The following is a 21,303-nucleotide window of genomic DNA, read 5'->3' as shown; positions in this document are numbered from 1 at the left end:
TTATTCAATGTAACTATTGCAATTCAACTGCAATATCATAACACCAAAATTATATAAAATAATTAGATTCAAATCTACCAATTATAGCTAGCTTCAATGCATATATGTGTGTCCATTCCTAAATACTTTTCAAGTTCTAAATACCGATATTCCTCATAAAATCTTTTTTCGGATAAACGAAAAAAATGTTAAATAATTATGATTAAATAACGTAAATGAACCAAATATTAAAAAAATTTTAAAAAAAAAGAACAAGATTAAACATACATTCAAATAAAACAAAAACAAGGATTTTTTTTCATTAGAAAAACAATAATAAGTAAATAAATTATAATATGATTTAAAATAACTTAAGATAATTGGCTGAAATGAAATTAATATATATATATATATATATATATATATATATATATATATATATCATTACTATATATAAAAACCTTAATTTTTTCTGGTGCCTTCTAAATCAAAATCGCACCCTTCTATAGACTCCACGTCATCTATTTTTGGACAGACGCAATGTTCCATAATTTCGATTAACACTCTTCTTTCTCCCTCTTCGAAACTATCCGACACACATATTCAACACTTTGGAGAATCGTTACCTTGATGTTTCAGCCATTTGAAACCGTCCCATTCCACTGTTTCCCTCCGCCGAAAACCATCATCCCCGTATAATAAATCCCAAACCTTTATTCTAACCCATGGAGGGTGAAAATCGAGAGCTACAGAAAGTGAAGCCTGGTCAACCAGTTTATTTTTCGGGGACTGGTCCCCGTTTTCTCTGTCTAATCCCCATCGATCGTCTGAATCCTTTTTATTCATTCGATACCATCACCACGACCCATTTCCCGATTAATCATCGTTAGCATCATAATTCGTCAAATCGATCTAAATGCTTAAGTTTCTTCTTCTCAATTTCAATCGCCAACACCAATATCCATGCCTATTTTATTTGAATTTCTGATGGAAGAGAACAACAAGCGTCAGTGGTGTCGATCAGTGGCTTTGAGTATATCGTTGAATCAATTTACAGCGATGAAGACTTTCAAAGTCGTTCCTTAGGGTGCCTATGTTCGATTCGGGTATGTATAATTACACATTAATATCTACAGAACCCTAATTTGATTTTAATTTTAATTTCGAATTTTGTTATTGTTGTTTAGGATTAATCCAAGATTGGATGTTAAAACCCTAAACTATCCGATGGATATCAAATTGTGAATACCAATGTAGAGAACTCTGATTTAGGCTTACTGACTTTCTACCGTTAACACCAAGCAAGCATCCTTGGTTGCACTACTAGGAAAAGATTCCTACAAATAAGGGAACATAAACATGCTACTGTAACTCTGGAAATCTTTCTCCTTTGCAAGTACCAAGTGGACAAGTTTATATTGAAAATTTTAAGCATTAATGTCATAATAACATTTTTACTGATTTCACAGGCTTCAAGGAAGGTTGTTTGTTATCGTCGGTTTGTTTCCTTTTATTTTTCCTGTGTGACCTAATTGTCATTAGTTTCGTGAACTTTCTCTATTTGATTTTTACAAAATTCTGAACATGATGCAATAAACATAATTGGGACATGTTGTGATGTCGGACCATAAAGGCAAAAATCTATCTTTTTTTTTAAATGATTCAGGCTTATCCCAACATTTATGGTCCTTCACAGGATCTCCCACATTTATGGTCCTTCACAGGATCTCCCATATGGGAACCACAGACGATGCCACACCATGATTTTGTATCTTTCTACTTTCTAGGTTACAAGCTGTCCACATCAGTAAAAGAAAATGTAAATTGGCTGCTATTGTGATTAGATAGTGAGTTAGGTTGCCTATATTGGTTAAAACAAGTAAATATGTTGCTATTTTTATTGGTTTCAGATTGCAAGTTGTCCATATTGGTAAAGAATGTGAGTTGGTACCTATATAAGTATAAACAGGTAAATGTGTTGTTATTTGTTTGTTTTCAGGTTACAAATTGTCTATAATGGACTAATGGCCACTACTTTGACTCCTTTACCAATATGGGAAATTTTACGCCGTTATTTTTGAAGAATGACAATTTTTTGTCCGTAGAGGTTGAAAAGGGAAACATTCTTTATATGAGATTCAAGGGGAAAATTTAATCTATTTATAGTTTATGCCCTTTTCTTTTCAAAAATGATCAAATTTGGAAACTATTTGTATTTATATTTCCATAATTATGAAAAACCACCCATTCATGTAAATGATATGATTTCTACTTTTCAAAAATTGATATATGTATGTTAATGTCAAAAAAAAAAAAATAAAATAAGAAGCTTCTAGATATCAGTAGAAGATAGGGATTTCTTGCTTAAGTTTGGTTAAAGTTTGGCATTTTCTTGATTATTCACTTAATAATTATTGTTTCATTCTTTCTTTCACATGTAACTGATCTGTTTAGTATAGAGGGTCATGTTCATTGGACTGATGCAACTGATAGTACTTTTGGTTTTTTAAGAAAAATATTATTTCCCATGAAACTCAATCTTACTGTATTCAATGCAAAATGATATATTATGCATGTTTTTTGTGATAAAAAGGCAAAATTAATGTCAAACTCAAAGATTCTCTTAAACAATCATTTGAGAAAAAATCGACATTACATACCTTATAAAACACCATAAAGTATATGTATATTGTTAGTTCTAATATACTTTAAGATATTTTATAAGTTCTTTGATGCCAAAGTTTTCTATTATGTTTTTTACGCAACATATTTGTGTTAATGCAATGAAGAGAATGGTTGGTGTTTGTTTTTCTATAACAAAATGCATACTAATTTTGCAATGAATAACCTTTGTATTATAGCTTGCATATCTATAAATCAAGCAAAACATATTTTCCAATTTAATTCATTTTCTCATGATTCTTAACAGGCGAAGATGCTCAAAGTTAACAAACCTAGAGTTCATCTTTTCTGCTTAGATGGTTGGTCTAGACTCTAGATGATTCAAGCAATATATTGTAGTATTGTACTTTAACCTTTTTCGTTTTTAGTATAACATACTTTAGACACCTTAAAAAATATACACAAATTATCTTGTTTTTGGATCGTGCTTAGCACGGACCTCAAAGTTTTCTAGTGTATATATATATATACTAGAAATTTTGTATCATATCTGCATTGTAATCACCCAAATTTTTTAAAATTCAACCTTATAACTTGATTGTTTCCAAAATCTTTGGACTTTTACCATTATCTTCCTTCAAATGATGTCTTTCTACGGAGACCTCCTGGTGGGCTTCATATACTGCCGTTACAAATCAAATGGTGTAGGAGGAATATAATGGTAAATGTTTAAAAATCTTGGAAGTAAATCAAGTTAAGGGTTGAAGTTTAAGAACCTTAGACGATTGCAATGCAAATATAATGCAAAACAATGTAGTATAATGTAGTTAAGTATCTAAGCTTATATAAGGTTGTTAGGTATATTCACTTTACCTTATATATATATATATATATATATATATATATATATATATATATAAAGCTAGGAATAGTAAAGTTGAAAGTGTGAGGTTGCAATTCTATTTTCTTTTACAGTAATTTTATGTCATTATGTAGGTAGTTTGTGTACAGGTGGCCTCACCGTTTTATCTACCAATCAGGCTTCATTTCTGGCTTTATCAACAGTAGATAACATCCCCATTCCAGTGTTTCCAGGATCACCGACTCAGGGTTCGCCGATTCATCATTTCAGAAACGTCTCCATTTCCTGTTTCTCCCTTGCAACGTCTTCTTCAACATCTCTGGGAATCCTTCGTTCTCAAAACCTTTCACCAACACAAACAGTTCCTCCATATTATTTCTCACCATACACATCACTGTCACCGCTATTACTCTCCAATCAAAAGGTTACAGAACTGTGGATTATCCACCGACAGTCTCTCCTCTATCTTCTTCTAATTCCTCCACTTCCCGCCGCTTCTCCAAAACCCTTTGATCTCTATCTGAACTCATTGGCATCCTTTCTATCACTAACCATCACCGTGGTACCAAATCGACTACCTATCTATTCACTTAGAGGTTGATGTCTGCCTTCCCATGGATTTCCAGGGCAAAATCATAGAGGTGCTTCCATGGCGAAGGGTGGTTCGTCTCTGTACCAATCTACCTCTTTCCTTCGTTCTTTGATTTTCATATTTCCGTTGCTATCAGTGGTGTCGGCTACCACCGTCGACTGCTACCGACACTAAGAAGCCGACCAAACCTAAAGCCTAACCATCACAGCTTGCTTTTGATTACTCGATTTCTTTTTTCGTTTCTGCAGACAAAGATGGGTGAAGACATATCTGGAGGAGACGAAATGAGGATTAGCAAAGTAACATTTCTATCTCTCAGTTACTTATTACATAGGAAAAATCATAATCTAATTTTCTTTTTATATCCTATATCCATTTGTCGTTTACTTCTAGGTGAGGTAGATGATGCATTATACTATTACAACAAATGCTTAGAGTCTGAGGAAATCATTTGTTTGGATAGGAGAATGACAATTGAAGCTGTGGATGGCCTGCAAAAGGCACAGATAACTAACCACCTTTGATGCAGGTTTTCGCATTTGCGACATTTAAACTAAATCACCAATTTGCCCTTGGCAGAAAGTGTCTGGTTATTTAAAGCTCTGCAGAGGGAACTATCAATAGGCTCTTATTCATAGAAATTACTTAACATGAAAGGAGGGGCTCTTCTTGTGTTATGTGATGCTCTACATGTAACATGAGTAACTAAGAATTGAGAATGTGGGCCCCATGAGTCATTAGTTCATTTAGCTGTTACCATACGTGATGCCTTCAGAGAAAATATGGAAGAGGTCGGTGTATCAGCTGCTGTTGAGGTTTATTTTTTCTTCATACTTTCTTATCTCAATAACGTATGAAAACAGATGAAGTACCCCTTAATAACGTAAACGTTCAAAATGATGTTATATATATGCTTGTGCCCACAACCTGTTTGAAGAAATGTCTTTTTTTTGTTCATCCGTCTGTATGGAAACTATTTGTTCCTGTTGAATTGGGATTGAATGACAACATCATCCCCAGAAGAAACCACCAGTAAAATAAATAACACAATCTATTTTTCCCATACTTTAGTCACTAATAAGGGTATTTGTGTCTTTTGACAGGTGGTGAAGTTTTAATAAGAAAAAGGGTAAAAAGAAGATATAGGTAGATGATTACCCTAATTCTTTTTTGGCAGAAAGATTTTTCGAAATACGCTGCGTAAATAATAGAAGGATTGAAAATAAACCAGTAAATGTAAAAATGAAAGTACAGAGGTTTGATTCTTCTAATGGTTATTTGTTTTCCGTTGTTCGATTTTTCAGAATCTCTTATTCAACCTAGACAGAGGCGCTGATCGTATGACAATAACATTGGTTTTTACTTGACTTGCAATCTACAAGCAAAGCCAGTCGACTTTACCCTTTAAACATTTTAACCCCCGAATAATCAATAAACTATGTAGTCGACGTACACTCCTTTTGGAAATGGTTTAATCGAAATCCGACCCCGCAACACGGTGTCACCTTTCTAGTTTTTATAAAAAATCTATAACAAATTTATTAAAATAGAAAAAAAGGATAAAAAGATAAAAAAAAATAGTGAGTAGATATTTGATGGAATGAAGTGTTAGTGGAATAGTGCACCAGAAAACACATCAAACACAACTGAAAACGATGTCGATACGGTCGAAACTATTTCAAGAACATTGGCGGTTAATTTCAGTTTCGGTGATCGGAATTGTGGCGAAGTGCTTGAGAAACATAGCAAAGTCAAGATTATTATCAAAGATTTAAAAAAAAGGTAATCATCTATTTGAAATCGCACATCCAAACACGCTAAGAATTCCGATCTAGCAAAATAAACAAAATAAAATTCACCTTTTACTGTTATCAATGATTCCACGAGTTGAAATTTTATCCAAACTAGTGAAGAGGCCCGTGTGTTGCATGGGTCATATTTTTTTTTTGGTTGATGTTTCGTGGAAGTAGATGTTGCAATCATTAGCAGTTTATGGTAGGTATGAACAAATGAAAATACAAGCTATCATGGACAACACGTTGCTATTTTCGGTAAAACAAAATGCAAGTATGTTACTATTACATGAGGGTAAGAGAGTTAGGATTTTTTTTACCTGAAACACACATAAACCACTAGTTTTTAGGTGATAATTGCATGTTTTGCAATCTATTCAATAAGAATCAAAGAAAATAGGTGGCATCTTGGCTTATACACCATTAACTAAGTTATCATGACATGAATCACTACCATTAGAACCGTAACGACTTCTTTTTGAAAAATGAATCCGTGGAAGTTGTATGTTTATGATCCATTAAAAAAAAAAAGCAATCTCACAGTAAAGTCTAACTCAAAGAGTACAAAATTCAAGGGTATTTGATTAAAAGTATTGTTCAAGTGATTAAAAAGTCATAATAGTACCCGACTTTCATGAAGTTGAAGTTCAAGCGCAACCTCTCTTCTGTATCTTCCGCAATAACTTCCTCTAAAAGCGACAAAAAGCAAATTTTTAGGGCTAATGCTATAAAACGGAACAAAAGCAAATTCAAGGGTACGCTTGATATCATTTTTTTTTTTTTTTTGTAATTTATGCAAAAAATACCTTTGCATTTGGAAATATTCCTCTTAGAATTATTTCCAGAATTACAACTATTGCTCAAAAGTAATATATATCATCATGCTACTATTCCTTAATTTCACCTCTCAAAAGTCTTCCTTGCAACAAAAAAGTGTGTTATGACTCCGAATTTTCAACTTTTACTAATGATGTCATAAAAACTGCAAAATGTTCCCAAAATTCATCCCCATGTTTAACAAAAGCAGATGGCAATTAGCGAAAAATATTTTTGTAATAAAATATCAAATCTCAAATTTAGAAAAACTCTACTTTTTTCGCCTTTTACTGAAAACCCATTATACAATTTGTTTTTAAAGAAAAGTTATTGAATATTTTTTTTGTTTATTTACGCCATTATCTGTTAAAATAAGTTACTATGTTACATATGTTTATTAGTAAACAAATTAGATGTGTTGAAAATAGTCTCTCAACAAAACATTCCAACCCAAAACATCCTAACACAGGCCAAAACAATCCGGTAGTAGTCATGATATATTACAACAATTCACCAAATATGATTATTTTAGCTACTATACTTAACATGAAAGTTCAAAATATTGACGTCCCTCACTCAAAAATTATAAACCACTAAAAAGTTCAATGTAATAATTATGAGTAACTATATTTCAACAATAATGTCACAAAGATAAGGTAGAAAATGTTGAAAATATATAATGTCAAAGATGCTTATTCTATTTAAACTCAGGCAAATAAGTTTGATGCTAAAGACTTCATTTGCCTACAAAAGTTATAACTTATTTTTTTGTGAATTATAAGGGAAAATGAACAGGTAAATGATACAACCCTACTGAAATTGGATTGCCATAATGCAGAGCAATGTTCCAATTTCTTTCAGAGTAATGATTTAACTTGTTTATAAATTAGCACTGCATAAATATGCAAAACCAACAAAAATCAATTCTGTATGTTGTTATATTGCAATATTAGATGATAGGAACTTAATTTTGACATGATATCATAGCTATAGTTTTTTGTTAAAAAAGGCATAACCAAAATAATAGGTGTATAGTATGCAAACTCATAATCCAACAAATTTAAGGTCATTAGAAAGGTAAACCTCCATGTTTATTGTGCCCACACACATCCTTGATCCTTCAGTGTATGTATAGTTTTTACATGACCTTTATTTACACAAAATTATTTACACACAAAAAAATTATATAATTAAATATAGATCATTATCGCCATGATTTTTATAATAAGATACTAACTTTCAGAACTTCGTACTCCTTACCCTTAAGATCAAGCCAAATTATGCCTATATACCTGAACATAACAGAACCGCTTACACTTCCCCTCTCAAACGTCAAGAGATCTTGATCTCTGTAGAAAATTAATTAAAACATATGTTAATGGTTATCAATAAGAAACTCCCCACATTTGACTTCTACACCAAAAGTTACGTTTCCATTTAACAAAATTTGCCACTCATTTTTAAATAGTTAGAAAGAATAAAAAACCAACCAACTTTGACTAAATAAATCCTCCACCCTAGCCTTTAAATCCATTCATGAATCAAGAAAATCACTAGTGGTCGAGTAATGATAAATCAAACGAAAAGGAAGAAAATGTAATACTAACCATATCAAAGTTATGAATAAAACAAACATCTTTTTTCTAATAGAATGAACAATTATATATTTTATCTTAGTTTGAACAAAAGAATATCGTTGTGTTGTGATGATCAATAAAAGTATCAAATCCTTATGATTACACAGCAATTTACTCACAAAAGTAAACTGTACAGAAACTGTAAATATTTATACCAAGTCAAACTGCATCTTACTTTTTTTAGTCGATATCCCCGCTAAAAAAGAGTAAGAAACCAAGTGGAAATACAGAGACGTGCTTGAAAGTTGAAACTCAGCCCACTTCCATTTATCTCCCTGACAAAAATGGTAAATATATATGGTAAATATTTTTCACAACCGTTATGCCTTAATACATAACTCGTAATTAAACTGTTATAATTAAGTGAAAGACACATGCAACTAGAAATGCGATCTGATAAGTAAATTTACATTCCTTGACCAAACAAGTGGTCTGGCTTTCTCCACAGAAGTCCAAAAGTCTTCCAGCCACACCCATCGCCATCTCACATTATCTTCTATCTTCTTAATCTGCTTACGATGATCATCCAGATTCATCTCATCCAAATTTCTTCGCAATCATTTTAACTTTGGTTAACAAAGATTTGATTTTTATCAGGATCCTTCAATCATACCTTCAATGGCGTCTTCTTCAACTTCATCCATTCACAAGATCTTTAAGTATGATGTATTTTTGAGTTTCAGGGGCGAAGACACTCGTACGAACTTTGTTGACCATCTTTATCATGCTCTTAAGCAAAAAGGCATTCATACTTACAAGGATGACGAAGAAATCAAAAAAGGGGAAAACATCAGTGATGAGCTCATCGGATCCATTGAAGACTCCAAATTCTACATCATTGTTTTCTCCAAGAGATATGCCTCTTCATCTTGGTGCTTGAATGAACTTGTTAAGATAATGGAGTGTCAGAAGACGAACGAGCATACCGCTTACCCTGTTTTCTATGATGTGGAGCCTTCGGAAGTCCGCAAACAAGAGGGGGCAGTGGCAGACGCCTTTGACAACCTTAAAAATAAAGAGGCTGCTGGAATATGGAGAGAGGCTCTCAAAGAAGCAGCGGATCTGGCTGGGTGGGAGTTGAAGAACACTGCTGACGGGTAATTCCTTCATTAGATCTCTGCAATATTTTGAATCTTTTTGATCTAGTGTATAACCTGGAGTCCTGGATATAAATGGCTCGTATATGGCATCTTAGATTGTCAAATTTTAATACGTTATTTTTCATATGTTAATTATAGATCTGAAAATGACTGGTCATATGGGATTTTTGAGTAAGCTAACTGAATCTTCTTTAAAATGTAGGCATGAAGCTAAATTCATCCGAAAAATAGTTGAGGTGGTTTCACTAGAGTTACGTTCCATTAGTTTCAACATTGATGAAAAGCTAGTCGGAATGGAGACCCGGATCAAAGATCTTGTACCATCCTTAGAGATTGGTTGTGACGATGTGCGCATGATCGGGATCAAGGGCATGGGAGGTGGTGGAAAGACAACTTTAGCAAGAGCTGTTTTTGATCACATATCCTTTCATTTTGAAGGTACAAGCTTCGTTGAAAATGTCAGGGAAAAAGATTCTTTGTCCGGTTTAACGCAGTTACAAAATCAAGTCCTTTCAGATGTCTTAAATGATAAAGACATCAAAGTAAGTGGTGTTTATGAAGGGAAACACATGATGAAGAGGAGGATGCCAAATAGGAAGGGTCTTGTTGTTCTAGATGATGTTGATCATATAAACCAACTTGAGGCGTTAGCAGGTGATCCTAACTGGTTTAAGGCGGGAAGTGTAATTATCATTACAACAAGAGATGAGCAAGTGCTGGTAGCGCACCGAGTGAAGTTCATTCATGATGTCAATCTGCTATCATATGAGGAGGCAATTTGCCTCTTCAGTAGGTTTGCATTTGGGAGAGATATTCCAATTCAAGGGTATGAAGAGCTATCAAGACAAGTTGTACATTACGCGGCTGGTCTTCCCTTGACGATTAAGGTTTTGGGTTCGTTTCTTTGTGGAAAAGATGAGCTTGAATGGATAGATGCCCTAGAAAGACTAAAAACGATTCCGGAAACACAAACTTTGAAAAAGTTGGAAATAAGCTATATATCTCTAGAGGAGGATTACAAGGAAATGTTTCTAGATGTTGCATGCTTCATGAAAGGTTGTCCGAAAGATATTGCAATCAAAGCGCTTGAATGTTGTGGGTTTCATGCTAGAAATGGTTTAAGAGTTCTTCAGCAAAAATCTCTTATAACTATTTATAAGAACTATGATTATGATCACCTAGGCATGCATGACCATATTGAAGAAATGGGCAGGAATATTGTTCGTCGTGGGCACCCGGATGAGCCTCACAATCATACCCGATTGTGGATTAAAGATGAAATTGAAGAGATATTAGCTAATGATTTGGTAAGGATAATGTGTACTTATATTTGGTAAAAAAAAACAACAACACATTTATAGTTATTATGACACAAGTTTCATGGTGACTTCTTTTGGATTGCAGGGTACTAAAGCAACAAGATGTATACAATTCTTCTCTATGAGTTTCAATACTCATTTTTCTATAAAAGGTCTGAGAAAGATGAAGGAACTTAGATTTCTTTTTGTTGATGGACATTATTCCTGTGATTTGGAGTTTAGTATGGCCGGCTCAGGCTTCCCAAATGCTCTACGATATGTGGTTTGGACCAATTACCCTTTTAGTTCTTTACCCACAACGTTTCAAGCAAATAATCTTGCTGCACTTCAAATGCATGAGAGCAGAATTGTACAACTTTGGGAAGGTGGAGAAAGTAAGGTAAAATTATGGTTGATCGATTGATCTGTATGGTTCATTATATAATGTTATACATACATTATTTTGTTATTACACCAATATTCATTTTGTTTTTTTTAGGTCTTTAAGAAGCTCAGATTTCTTGACCTCAGTTATTCAATGTTGAGTACCATTGACCTTGGGCTTACTCCAAATCTTTTGACGTTGACTCTTCATCAATGCAATGATTTAATAGAATTTCATATGACCGCTGGATGTTTAAAGCTCACCTCTGTCGACATTAAAGGTTCAAGGTTGAGTGCCCTTGACCTTCGGCTGGCTCCAAATCTTGAAAAGTTGCTTCTTTATGAATGCAATGATTTGGAAAAACTTCACGTGGCCAATGAATGTCAAAAGCTCACCAAACTCAAAATTAGTCATTCAAAATTGAGGACCCTTGACCTTGGGATGACTCCAAATCTCAAGAAGTTACATCTCAATGACTGTCATAAATTGGTAGAACTTCACACTCCCATTGGATGTCTAAACAAGCTTGTCCATGTAGACTTAAGTGGTTGTTTGAGTTTTAGCTCTTTTTTCTTTCACAAATATGAATATACTTCTTGTAGTGTGGATGAATCACTTGAGGTTGGTCCTTCAGCTGAATTACAGCTGATTGCAGAGACCATAGAAAGATGCCCGCTTCACCCTGACAATAACTTACCAAAGTTTCGGTTTAAGTGTTTTTATGAAGAATATCGAACCTCATTTACTAGAAATCTTGAGATGCTTCTTTCTGTAGGTATATGTGCTTGCACAAACCTTGAGACATTTTCACAAAGCATTTGGGGGTTACGACATTTAAGAAAGCTTGAACTCAAAGGCAGTTTTCTAGAGACGGTCAAGGATCTTGATCAGTTAGATTGTCTGGAGGAGCTAATTTTGTCATCTACAACAATTAAACATCTTCCAGATAGCATTTGTATGTTGAAACATTTGAAATCTCTTCAACTTATAGATTGTCTGCTACTTGAGAGGTTACCTGAGGATCTTGACCGATTAGAATGTTTAGAGGACCTAACTTTGTCATCTACAACAATTAAACATCTTCCGGATAGCATTTGTATGTTGAAACATCTGGAATCTCTCAGACTTGAATTCTGTTGGCTTCTTGAAAAGTTACCTGAGGGTATTGGCGAATTAGAAAGTTTAGGGATGCTCACTTTGTCATCTGCGAAGATTAAGCATCTACCCGACAGCATTTGTATGTTGAAACGTTTAACTTTTCTCAAACTTGATAATTGTTTCTTTCTTGAAAAGTTACCTGAGGAACTTGGACGTTTAGAACATTTAGAATACTTACATGTACGAGGTACAAGCATAATTCATCTTCCACAGAGCATTCTTTTGGTAAAAGGTCTGTGGTTCATCGGGTCGAGGGAGCTTCTTGAGTCGTGTGGGTTTACATCAGAGATACATGGCTCATTATCTGACTGCTACGTACAGCTGTCAACAGGAGAAGTGTCCAGGGATAAATTTTTTGAAGCATTATTCTTTTGTAACAGGTACTTTCTGTGTTCTTTATTGATCATGTCACACTGATTTAAATAATAAAATTGATATGACGGTAACTAAATTTCACCCACAAATCAAAATTAATAATTAAAAGAAAATAAAGTACTATACATGTAGACAATGTTCGTCTTAATTTGTTCTCTTCTCTTGACTTTTTCTCTTAAAAAGCTAAATTCAATGATTTTTGCAGAAAAAAGACGCTGAAAACGTTGATTAAGCTAAATTTCAAGGGACTTTGTGGTGGGGATTCCTGTTGATTGAAGCATTGTTACTAGTTGAAATCAATGTGAGACTTCTTCAAAAGAAGAAACACATAGTGCACAATGAGAATGAGTTGGAAGTGATCTCCATTAGAACCATGGCTCAAGAGATGTTAGGTTGGGACTTTCCAAATGTCATTTGAACTGCAAGATTTTGATAATAAATTCGTTCCATTCTTCATTTAATGGAACAATCAAAAATTGATCGTAGGTCTTGTTTGTAACTTTGTTTTTAGACTTAAAGCTTAATGCTTTGTATTTTGAAATATTATTTTAGCTTACCACTCTGATTTTTCATGGATCAACCCAAACCGTATCCTGATTAACAATAAGATTGTAGTTTTGAAAGTTATGAATAATCTCATATGTGTGTTGATTGCAACCTTAATTGTTTGTGAATAGAGTTTTGATAGGTTTCAGGTTAAAAGTTGCCATACAATCTGTAGAAAGTTGTTACAATAGGAAAAATGTTCTGCTATGTAGAGTGCACATAATGCAGGCACCCACAACATGATGATTTTGAGAAGCTCTGGAGGCCCAAAAAAGTCATTTCACAAAGAACTATTGTACTTTCTCTGTTTTCAAGCTGAATTGACATGGTGGTCTTTTTGGTCTTGTTGTAGATGGTAATAATTATTTTTTAGCCAAAAACCCAAAAATTAAGTTAAGTGGTCAGTCTCTCGACTTTGGAAAAGGTTGATATGATGGGTCTCTACTCTCTACTAATCCAGTGACTTATAATAGAAAAAGGAAATTTTCCACATTAACTTTCTTCATGTTATTTTATAGAGGGACAAGTTTATTGTTGTGTGTATGCTGCTAATAGAATTGGACATGAAACATAACACACTTTTCTTTATGAACTAAATTTTTTTTTTGGAACTAATCATGGGTAGTGATGGTATGTTAACTTTGTTTTTTTCTTGTTCCCATGTTGAAATCTATCTAGTGTTCCATTTGCTATATCAATCAAAGTATAATGTTCTAATAAGAAAAAATTTGAATATTGAAAGTACATTGCTACATTTGGTAGATTTTCAAAGTATTATGCTGTAATAAGAAAATTTTGAAAGTGCATTGCTATAACTGGTAGGAGTTTTACTTATTAGAACCCTATAGTTTGAAAAGGCACTTAAACACATATTAATTCAATCCTTTTAATATCAAGAGTGGATTAAATTCTAAAATCTAGGCGTAAAAAAACAGCTTTTAAACAGGTTTAATAAGAGGTCTTAACAACCATTGATGCTTGTTCCTTTTGATTTTGGTCCTCCATATACAATGTAAATGAAATCACTAATAGCTGCAAAATGAAATATAGAAAGTTTCAACTAGGAGCACCACTAAACACCCACACCCTATTTTCTCTATTCGGACATTGGAGGAGATTATATCTCAACACGCGTACCTTATTTCAGTCTGCCCTAGAAAGGGTAAACGATAGAAATAGAGAAAAAGATCATCAGTATTAAGACAAATTACCTAATTAGTCAACAGGCGGAATGAATCGTTAGGGGAGGGTTCATACCCATCTAACGTCTCAATCGAATTATGTCCCTTGCGGCCCCTGTGAAATCAAAAGCGTTACAAACACTGAATAAAGAACTAGGAAGAATCACAACACATAATGCTTCAAGCTTACCTCCCAAATTCGGCCATTAACCCCGTGTAAAACCATATATTTTGATTCGAGAGAGAGTTGAGGTTTTGAACATGAAATTAAATTTAAAGAGTAGAGAGATATTTAGCCATTGCGCGTAAAATAGATCATCAGATTATATAGACTTAAAGGGTGTTTAGCAAAGCTTATTTATTTAAAAAGCTTCCAACTTTTTGACTTATTAAACCCCTTAGGGAGAACATTGTATTAACACCAATATACATGAATTACAATATGTTACAAAAGAGACCCCTATATTTACATAAATGAATAAAAAGAGATATAAGTATAAGATTAAATTACAGAAATGGTCCTTGTGTTTTTGTCAAATTCTCAGTTTTTGTCCCTAAGTTTAAAATTTGATCGGTTACATCCTTATGGTTTGTGGAAATTAAACTGTAGGTCTTTGGTCCATATAAAAAGACCAAATTACCCTTTCTTTCTTTTTTCTTTTACTTTTACTAATTTATTTTATATATATATATATATATATATATATATATATATATATATATATATATATATATACTAGTAGGGTACCCGCGCGATGCGGCGGCGCCAGCTAGTTCCTTTCGGTAGATAGTTTTCATACGGCGATTAATTTCTTTTTCGTGTCAAATAGTTCGTTTAAGCATTCTGATGGATTGCTTATTCGACGATTAGTTTTCTTCTGGTATGATGTTTTAGGATAAAGGAAAAGTGTTGGTAGTTATTTACCTAAAACTACTACTTTGTAGTTCACAGAGTTCTAATAATTATGACTAATCTATAAGTACTAATAGAGATCTAAGTTGTAGTGTTTCTAGCTTTATATAATGAAAAATGGTTAGTAAGTTATGAAATTTCCTATGAAATTTGTAGACATGTCTCTACCTTTTGTTTTTTTGTTTCTTGTTTATTTTAATCAATAAATCTAATTTACTCCTAAGCTAAGACGTAATTCTATCAGTATGTTCACGACGGGACATGAACCCTGACCTCAATGAGAGAAGACACCACTTGCTACCGCTAGGCAAAAAGTTTTTTAAATTTCTTCTTGAAAACCTAGTATACTCATTAGTTTCTTTTTAGACTAATTACTCTATTTTTTTTATTCCTTTTATCTACTTTAAATATAATATAACAAATGAAAATATGTTAAGTAACGACATCCTACAAACAAAATTTTAATATTAAGTAACTAAATGCTACAAACAAAATATTAATATGTTAAAAATATATAACTTTTAAATAATTTTTTATGCTTTTTACCCAACAATATATAAAAGTTAAAAAAATCTTTAACATCTTATTCATGAATAATCTAAGAGTCGAAAACTATAAATCAAAATTATGACTAATATATAGATATTATAACTAATATTTTAAACTTTCTTTAAACAACCTAACACCTATATTATATCCGGTGGTCCAATATTTTATTAAAGTTTGTGAAAAATAAAACTTTATTTTTTTAAATGGTTAATTGATATATTGTTAATCTTTTGAAAAAAAATTAAATTGATATTTTTATCTATTCATTTAACTTTCGTTTTCATATGCCGTTGAAACAAATGTTTATTTATATATAAACAGATCTAAACTTACTATGTTAAAATGGCCAAGTTATAATCAAAATATTAAAAATTTCATATTATTCTAAAAAATCATAAATCATGGATGATTTTTGGATTTACCTAAATATAAAATAATGTTTTTTTGATTATTGATACTTTTTACTTTGTATCATATCTCATCTTACACTATATTATAATAACTATTTTTTTATGGGCTATATTATTTTAGATCAAACTAATTAATAACACAATAATAAAACTGGTTTACAAGAATGAGCATAAATGTTCTCTTTCTCTCAATCATCTTCATCTGCTGTTTTTTTCTATATCATTCTTTCTACTTTCTTAATTAACTTGTGTAAAATATAAAACAAAAGATAAATTTTAATCATATATTGACAATCAAGCAAAAGATAATCTATGAACATAGTTGGACATTTGTTGTTGGGTCATAAACACCATTTCATGGCATTTCATAATACCATTCCAATTTACTGGATTTCATTCTACCATTCAACTCAACCAAATAATTTGAAAGCATTTCATTGATTATAATTTTAAGAAACGAAATAATATATTAATCATGTTAGTTTTAAAGTATTAAATTAACTTTTTAAATTGTCTTGTATCAAAATTATTCAATATATTTTTTTAGTTAACTTTTAATCATTTTAATTTATTAAAGTAAACTAACATTAAAAATATTTGAAATCGTTAGTATTTTAAAGATATTCATAATATTTGTTGAATAATATTATTTTTAAAACAAAATATATATTCTATTTAACAGAGAAGTAAAAAAAAAAAAAAAATACGTCTTTATCATACATATACCCTCCTAAATATGGGAAAATGACTTATTAAGGTAACTAACTATTTTAATTGTCCATATATAGGTAATGTTCTTTTTTTTGTACACATTAAGGTAACTAACTTGTTTTGTTTGTTCACATTTAGGTAATATGACCGGCTATCACCTGTTTTTGCTTATGTGGCATCCACCTGGCATTACGTGGCATGGTGCATATATGGGAAAATGACTTATTAAGGTAACTAACTATTTAAATTGTCCATATATAGGTAATGTTCTTTTTTTTATACACATTAAGGTAACTAACTTGTTTTGTTTGTTCACATTTAGGTAATATGACCGACTATCACATGTTTTTGCTTATGTGACATCCACCTGGCATATGACTTGAATACGTTACACCTACGTGGCATGGTGCATATTTTGTCTTCATTCGATTACACTATAACTGTGTCATACGATTCCACCCCTAATTCTAAACCCTAGATCGATCGATGATGGCTTCTTCTTCCTCATCTTATTCTTCAAAATGACAAGATGAATTTCAAGCTGATTATCGATTGCGGTTTACCATCTCGTGTGAAGATTTCAAGAACTCCTGCAACATATTCAACAATATTGATTTACCATCGAGTTTTAACGAACTCTAAATTTTCTTCCATGGTTGTCAGGAGTTCTTGAAATCTTCACACGAGATGGTAAACCGCAATCACATGGATGATCAGCTTGAAATTCATCTTGTTGTTTTGAAGAATAAGATGAGGAAGAAGAAACAAAACAAGTCATATGTCAGGTGGATGCCACGTAGGTGTAACGTATTCAAGTCATATGCCAGGTGGATGTCACATAAGCAAAAACATGTGATAGTCGGTCATATTACCTAAATGTGAACAAACAAAACAAGTTAGTAACCTTAATGTGTATAAAAAAAAAGAACATTACCTATATATGGACAATTGAAATAGTTAGTTACCTTAATAAGTCATTTTCCCATATATGCACCATGCCACGTAATGCCAGGTGGATGCCACATAAGCAAAAACAGGTGATAGCCGGTCATATTACCTAAATGTGAACAAACAAAACAAGTTAGTTACCTTAATATGTACAAAAAAAAGAACATTACCTATATATGGACAATTGAAATAGTTAGTTACCTTAATAAGTCATTTTCCCCCTAAATATTGTAACCCTAAACTAACCAAAGCGGCTTCCAGTAGGGATGAGCATCGGAACCGGGTACCTGCTTTCGGAACCGGAACCGCCTTGGAACTGCCGGTTCCGAAACTGGAACCGCTTAAGCGGTTCCGGTTCCGGTTCCTAAAGTTACGGAACCGCCTTAAGTGGTTCCGGTTCTGGTTCTCATTTTTTAGGAACCGCTACCCGCTGGGTACCCGCCGGAACCGGTATATATATATATATATATATATATATATATATATATATATATATATATATATATTAGTATCTAGTATGAATATATGTGTGCGCTATTTTGATCGATTTAGAAAATATTGGTCCGATTTTGTCCGTTTTTGTTCCGAATTTATTCGATTCCGACCGAAATAAATTATAGTTTTATTGAAATTTTTTAATAAAGTTGATGTAACCGGGTTACCCGCTTCTGGAACCGGAACCGCCGGTTCCGGGACTGGTTCCAAAAATTGAAGAACTGCCTAGACCGGTTCCGGTTCTGGTTCTAACTTTCTAAGAACCGCCGGTTCCGGTTCCGGTTCCGGTTCTCGCCAAATGAGGCGGGTACCCGCCTACGCTCATCCCTAGCTTCCAGCACTTCTACCTCAATCACCACTGTCTACCATCTCTTTACCTCTACTCTCCAGGTACAATCTCCTCCTCCACATCTGACGCCACTTCTTCCTCCACCTACACAACAAACTCCAGGGCCACCTTCACCTCTTTCACCTCTATTGCTTCCACTATATACTATACCTCTATCACTACTGAAAGTGTCCCTGCGGCCTCTATAACCGAGGTCGGATATGTCCCTGATCCTTCTCGTTCTACATCCTCGCCTTCATCATTTTTAATTTACAGAATTTAACCAACATCCGAAAATCACTTACATCATAGCGGCGACCTCTTTCTTGTTACCCCTGTGAACCACCTCGTTTCAATCAAGGCAGTTCTAAGTCATATGTGTTCTCCCTAATCCGGATCTGAAAAAAAAAACCCATCAATAATACTTTTATTCATTTTTTTGTTTTTCTTGTAATTTAATTGTAGCCTCATGTTTTTTTTTCTTTTGACGATTTGCAGATTATTTCTTGTTCTGTTTTATATTAAATCTAAGTTCTATTGGTTCTCACATCTTCAGATTTAGAAAATATTCTTTAAACAGTAAGAAAAAAAATTCAAAACATAGAATGTTGAAGATTTTATAAACATCGGTCTGAGGATTCAATTTTGGGGTTTTTTTAGACCTGCAAAGTAGAATTCATGGTTTGAAGGTTTTGGATGAAGGCATCAATTTTTTCATCTTCATTAAAAATACACATACATAAAATATAGAATTCTAAAAATCAATCGGGTGGAGATATTTTTATTTATAACAAAAAAAAATCACCAACCGATAACACAATAAATAAAACAAAATGTTGTCGCTCAATCCAAAAGTTGTACAAAAAGAGTGAATTAGTAGCAATAAATGCAACAAAAGTCTTTATATGTATTATACAGGATATCAAATCACTACAAAATTTGGTTATTACAAAATATGAATACAAAATATTGAAAAATGAAACAAACACTTTGTTAAGATAATCAATAAAAAATATGTATACGTCTGGTATTAAGATGTGCTCTTCATTTCAGATTTGATAGGAGAAAATAGAGACCAATGGTGGTTTCAGAAAGGAGTAAATTACACAAATGGTCCCTATGGTTTAGGGTAATTTGCGCATTTGGTCCCTAATTTATATTTTTAACTCGGAAGGTCCCTATTGTTTGTTTTTGTTACGCGCTTGGTCCCTGTCATACATAAAAAAACTATTGTACCCTTGATTTTTTAATCTATTTAAATAAACAGACCCCCAACCGCACCCCTCTCACCTTACCTTACCCGCCCTATCATTTTTTCCTATTTAAATAATAGTCGTTTTGGGTAAAACAGGGACCAAACGTGTAACAAAAACAAACAATAGGGACCAAACGCGTAACAAAAACAAATAGTAAGGACCTTCCGAGTTAAAAAAATAAGTTAGGGACCAAACGTGCAAATTACCCAAAACCATAGGGACGATTCGTTTAATTTACTCTTCAGAAAGACAAAGATGTGGGTTTATATTATATGTTGAAGAAGCTTATGCCGTTGGATTATACACAATGATCAACGGCCCCTAATACCATATGAAGTAATCCGTGTGATATCTAGCTGGCAATCCATGTGATAAAGTATTATTACATGTGCTCCGTGTCTATCAACCCCAAACTAATTTCACATATGTATATATGTGTTGTAAATTATGTATAAAACATTGTACATTGTGTATCATGATTTGTACCTCTTAGTTTATGATCTTAATTTTAAGACTTTATGCATTGGATAGTTGTATATTATGTATGTATTATAAGTAGTTATAGATATATATAATATTGTTTTTATCTTTATTTTAGTAGAATTAATATATTTTATTTATAAAAGTATTATTATTTTTTAAATCAATTATCTAAATTATATAAAATCATACTATTATTATTATTATTATTATTATTATTATTATTATTATTATTATTATTTATTTTTTGCTTTATTTATGTATCTTTGTTATTGTGGTTTAAAAATATTTTAATGTTTTTGATGTTTTATTTAAATATATTTTTTAATGTTGGTTTTTTTTGAAGTTTTGTTCGTTTAAATTATATAATGATTTTTTTGACCTTTTTTTTTCAAATAAACAAAGTAAAACAATAACCCGAACATGAATAAAAATTATAGTTCGTTTAGTTAAATGAACGAACATAAATAATGGTCTTGCTCGTTTATTTATGTTCGTGAACATTCACTTATAATGTCTCTTTATGCTCATTTAAGTGTGTTCATTTAATTTATTTATGTTCATTTTTTTTATTATATTATCATTTTATATGTTCGTTTATGTTCATATACATTGATCAGTTGTGTTAGTTTATCTTTGTTCGTTTAGTATGTTCACGAACATAAACGAATGAACATAACCAAGAAAATTTGTTAAACGAATGAATATGAAAAAGAAAATTGTGTTCGTTCCGACTAACCTAAACGAACGAACACGAAGATAAACAAACACCGTCTGTTATTTTGTTCGTTCGTGTTCTTTTATTTGTTAAACGAACATGAACAAAAGCATTCATTTATATGTCAGTGCTTCTTCATTTATTGTCTAAA

General features: G+C 32.4%; 1 protein-coding gene and 1 long non-coding RNA gene across 2 annotated transcripts; both read left to right on the top strand.

The window, feature by feature from the left end:
• Window positions 1-3,616: 3,616 nt before the first annotated feature.
• Window positions 3,617-5,326, top strand: LOC145097227 (uncharacterized). The gene is made up of 3 exons (XR_013704279.1): window positions 3,617-4,354; window positions 4,449-4,870; window positions 5,159-5,326. It is a non-coding gene; the product is annotated as an uncharacterized LOC145097227 (long non-coding RNA).
• Window positions 5,327-8,919: 3,593 nt separating this feature from the next.
• LOC145097226 (TMV resistance protein N-like) lies at window positions 8,920-13,189 on the top strand. Its single transcript, XM_079034754.1, has 5 exons — window positions 8,920-9,398; window positions 9,604-10,708; window positions 10,806-11,099; window positions 11,199-12,622; window positions 12,823-13,189. The coding sequence occupies exons 1-5, from the start codon at window positions 8,920-8,922 to the stop codon at window positions 12,887-12,889; spliced, it is 3,369 nt and encodes a 1,122-aa protein (XP_078890880.1). The 3' UTR covers window positions 12,890-13,189.
• The last annotated feature ends 8,114 nt before the right edge of the window (window positions 13,190-21,303 follow it).

This window comes from Lactuca serriola, chromosome 4 (assembly GCF_051521515.1).
Source record: "Lactuca serriola cultivar US96UC23 chromosome 4, Lser_US96UC23_V15, whole genome shotgun sequence".
NCBI classification, from domain to species: domain Eukaryota; kingdom Viridiplantae; phylum Streptophyta; class Magnoliopsida; order Asterales; family Asteraceae; genus Lactuca; species Lactuca serriola.
The sequence above is the reverse complement of the archived record's forward strand: the minus strand, read 5'-3'. Positions and strand labels throughout refer to the sequence as shown.

Excerpts from the sequence above, each read along its gene's own strand:
- LOC145097226 (XM_079034754.1), top strand. The coding sequence starts at position 8,920 with ATGGCGTCTTCTTCAACTTCATCCATTCACAAGATCTTTAAGTATGAT. Across the intron at positions 9,399-9,603 it reads TTGAAGAACACTGCTGACGG|GCATGAAGCTAAATTCATCC; the intron begins GTAATTCCTTCA and ends TTTAAAATGTAG. Across the intron at positions 11,100-11,198 it reads GGGAAGGTGGAGAAAGTAAG|GTCTTTAAGAAGCTCAGATT; the intron begins GTAAAATTATGG and ends TGTTTTTTTTAG.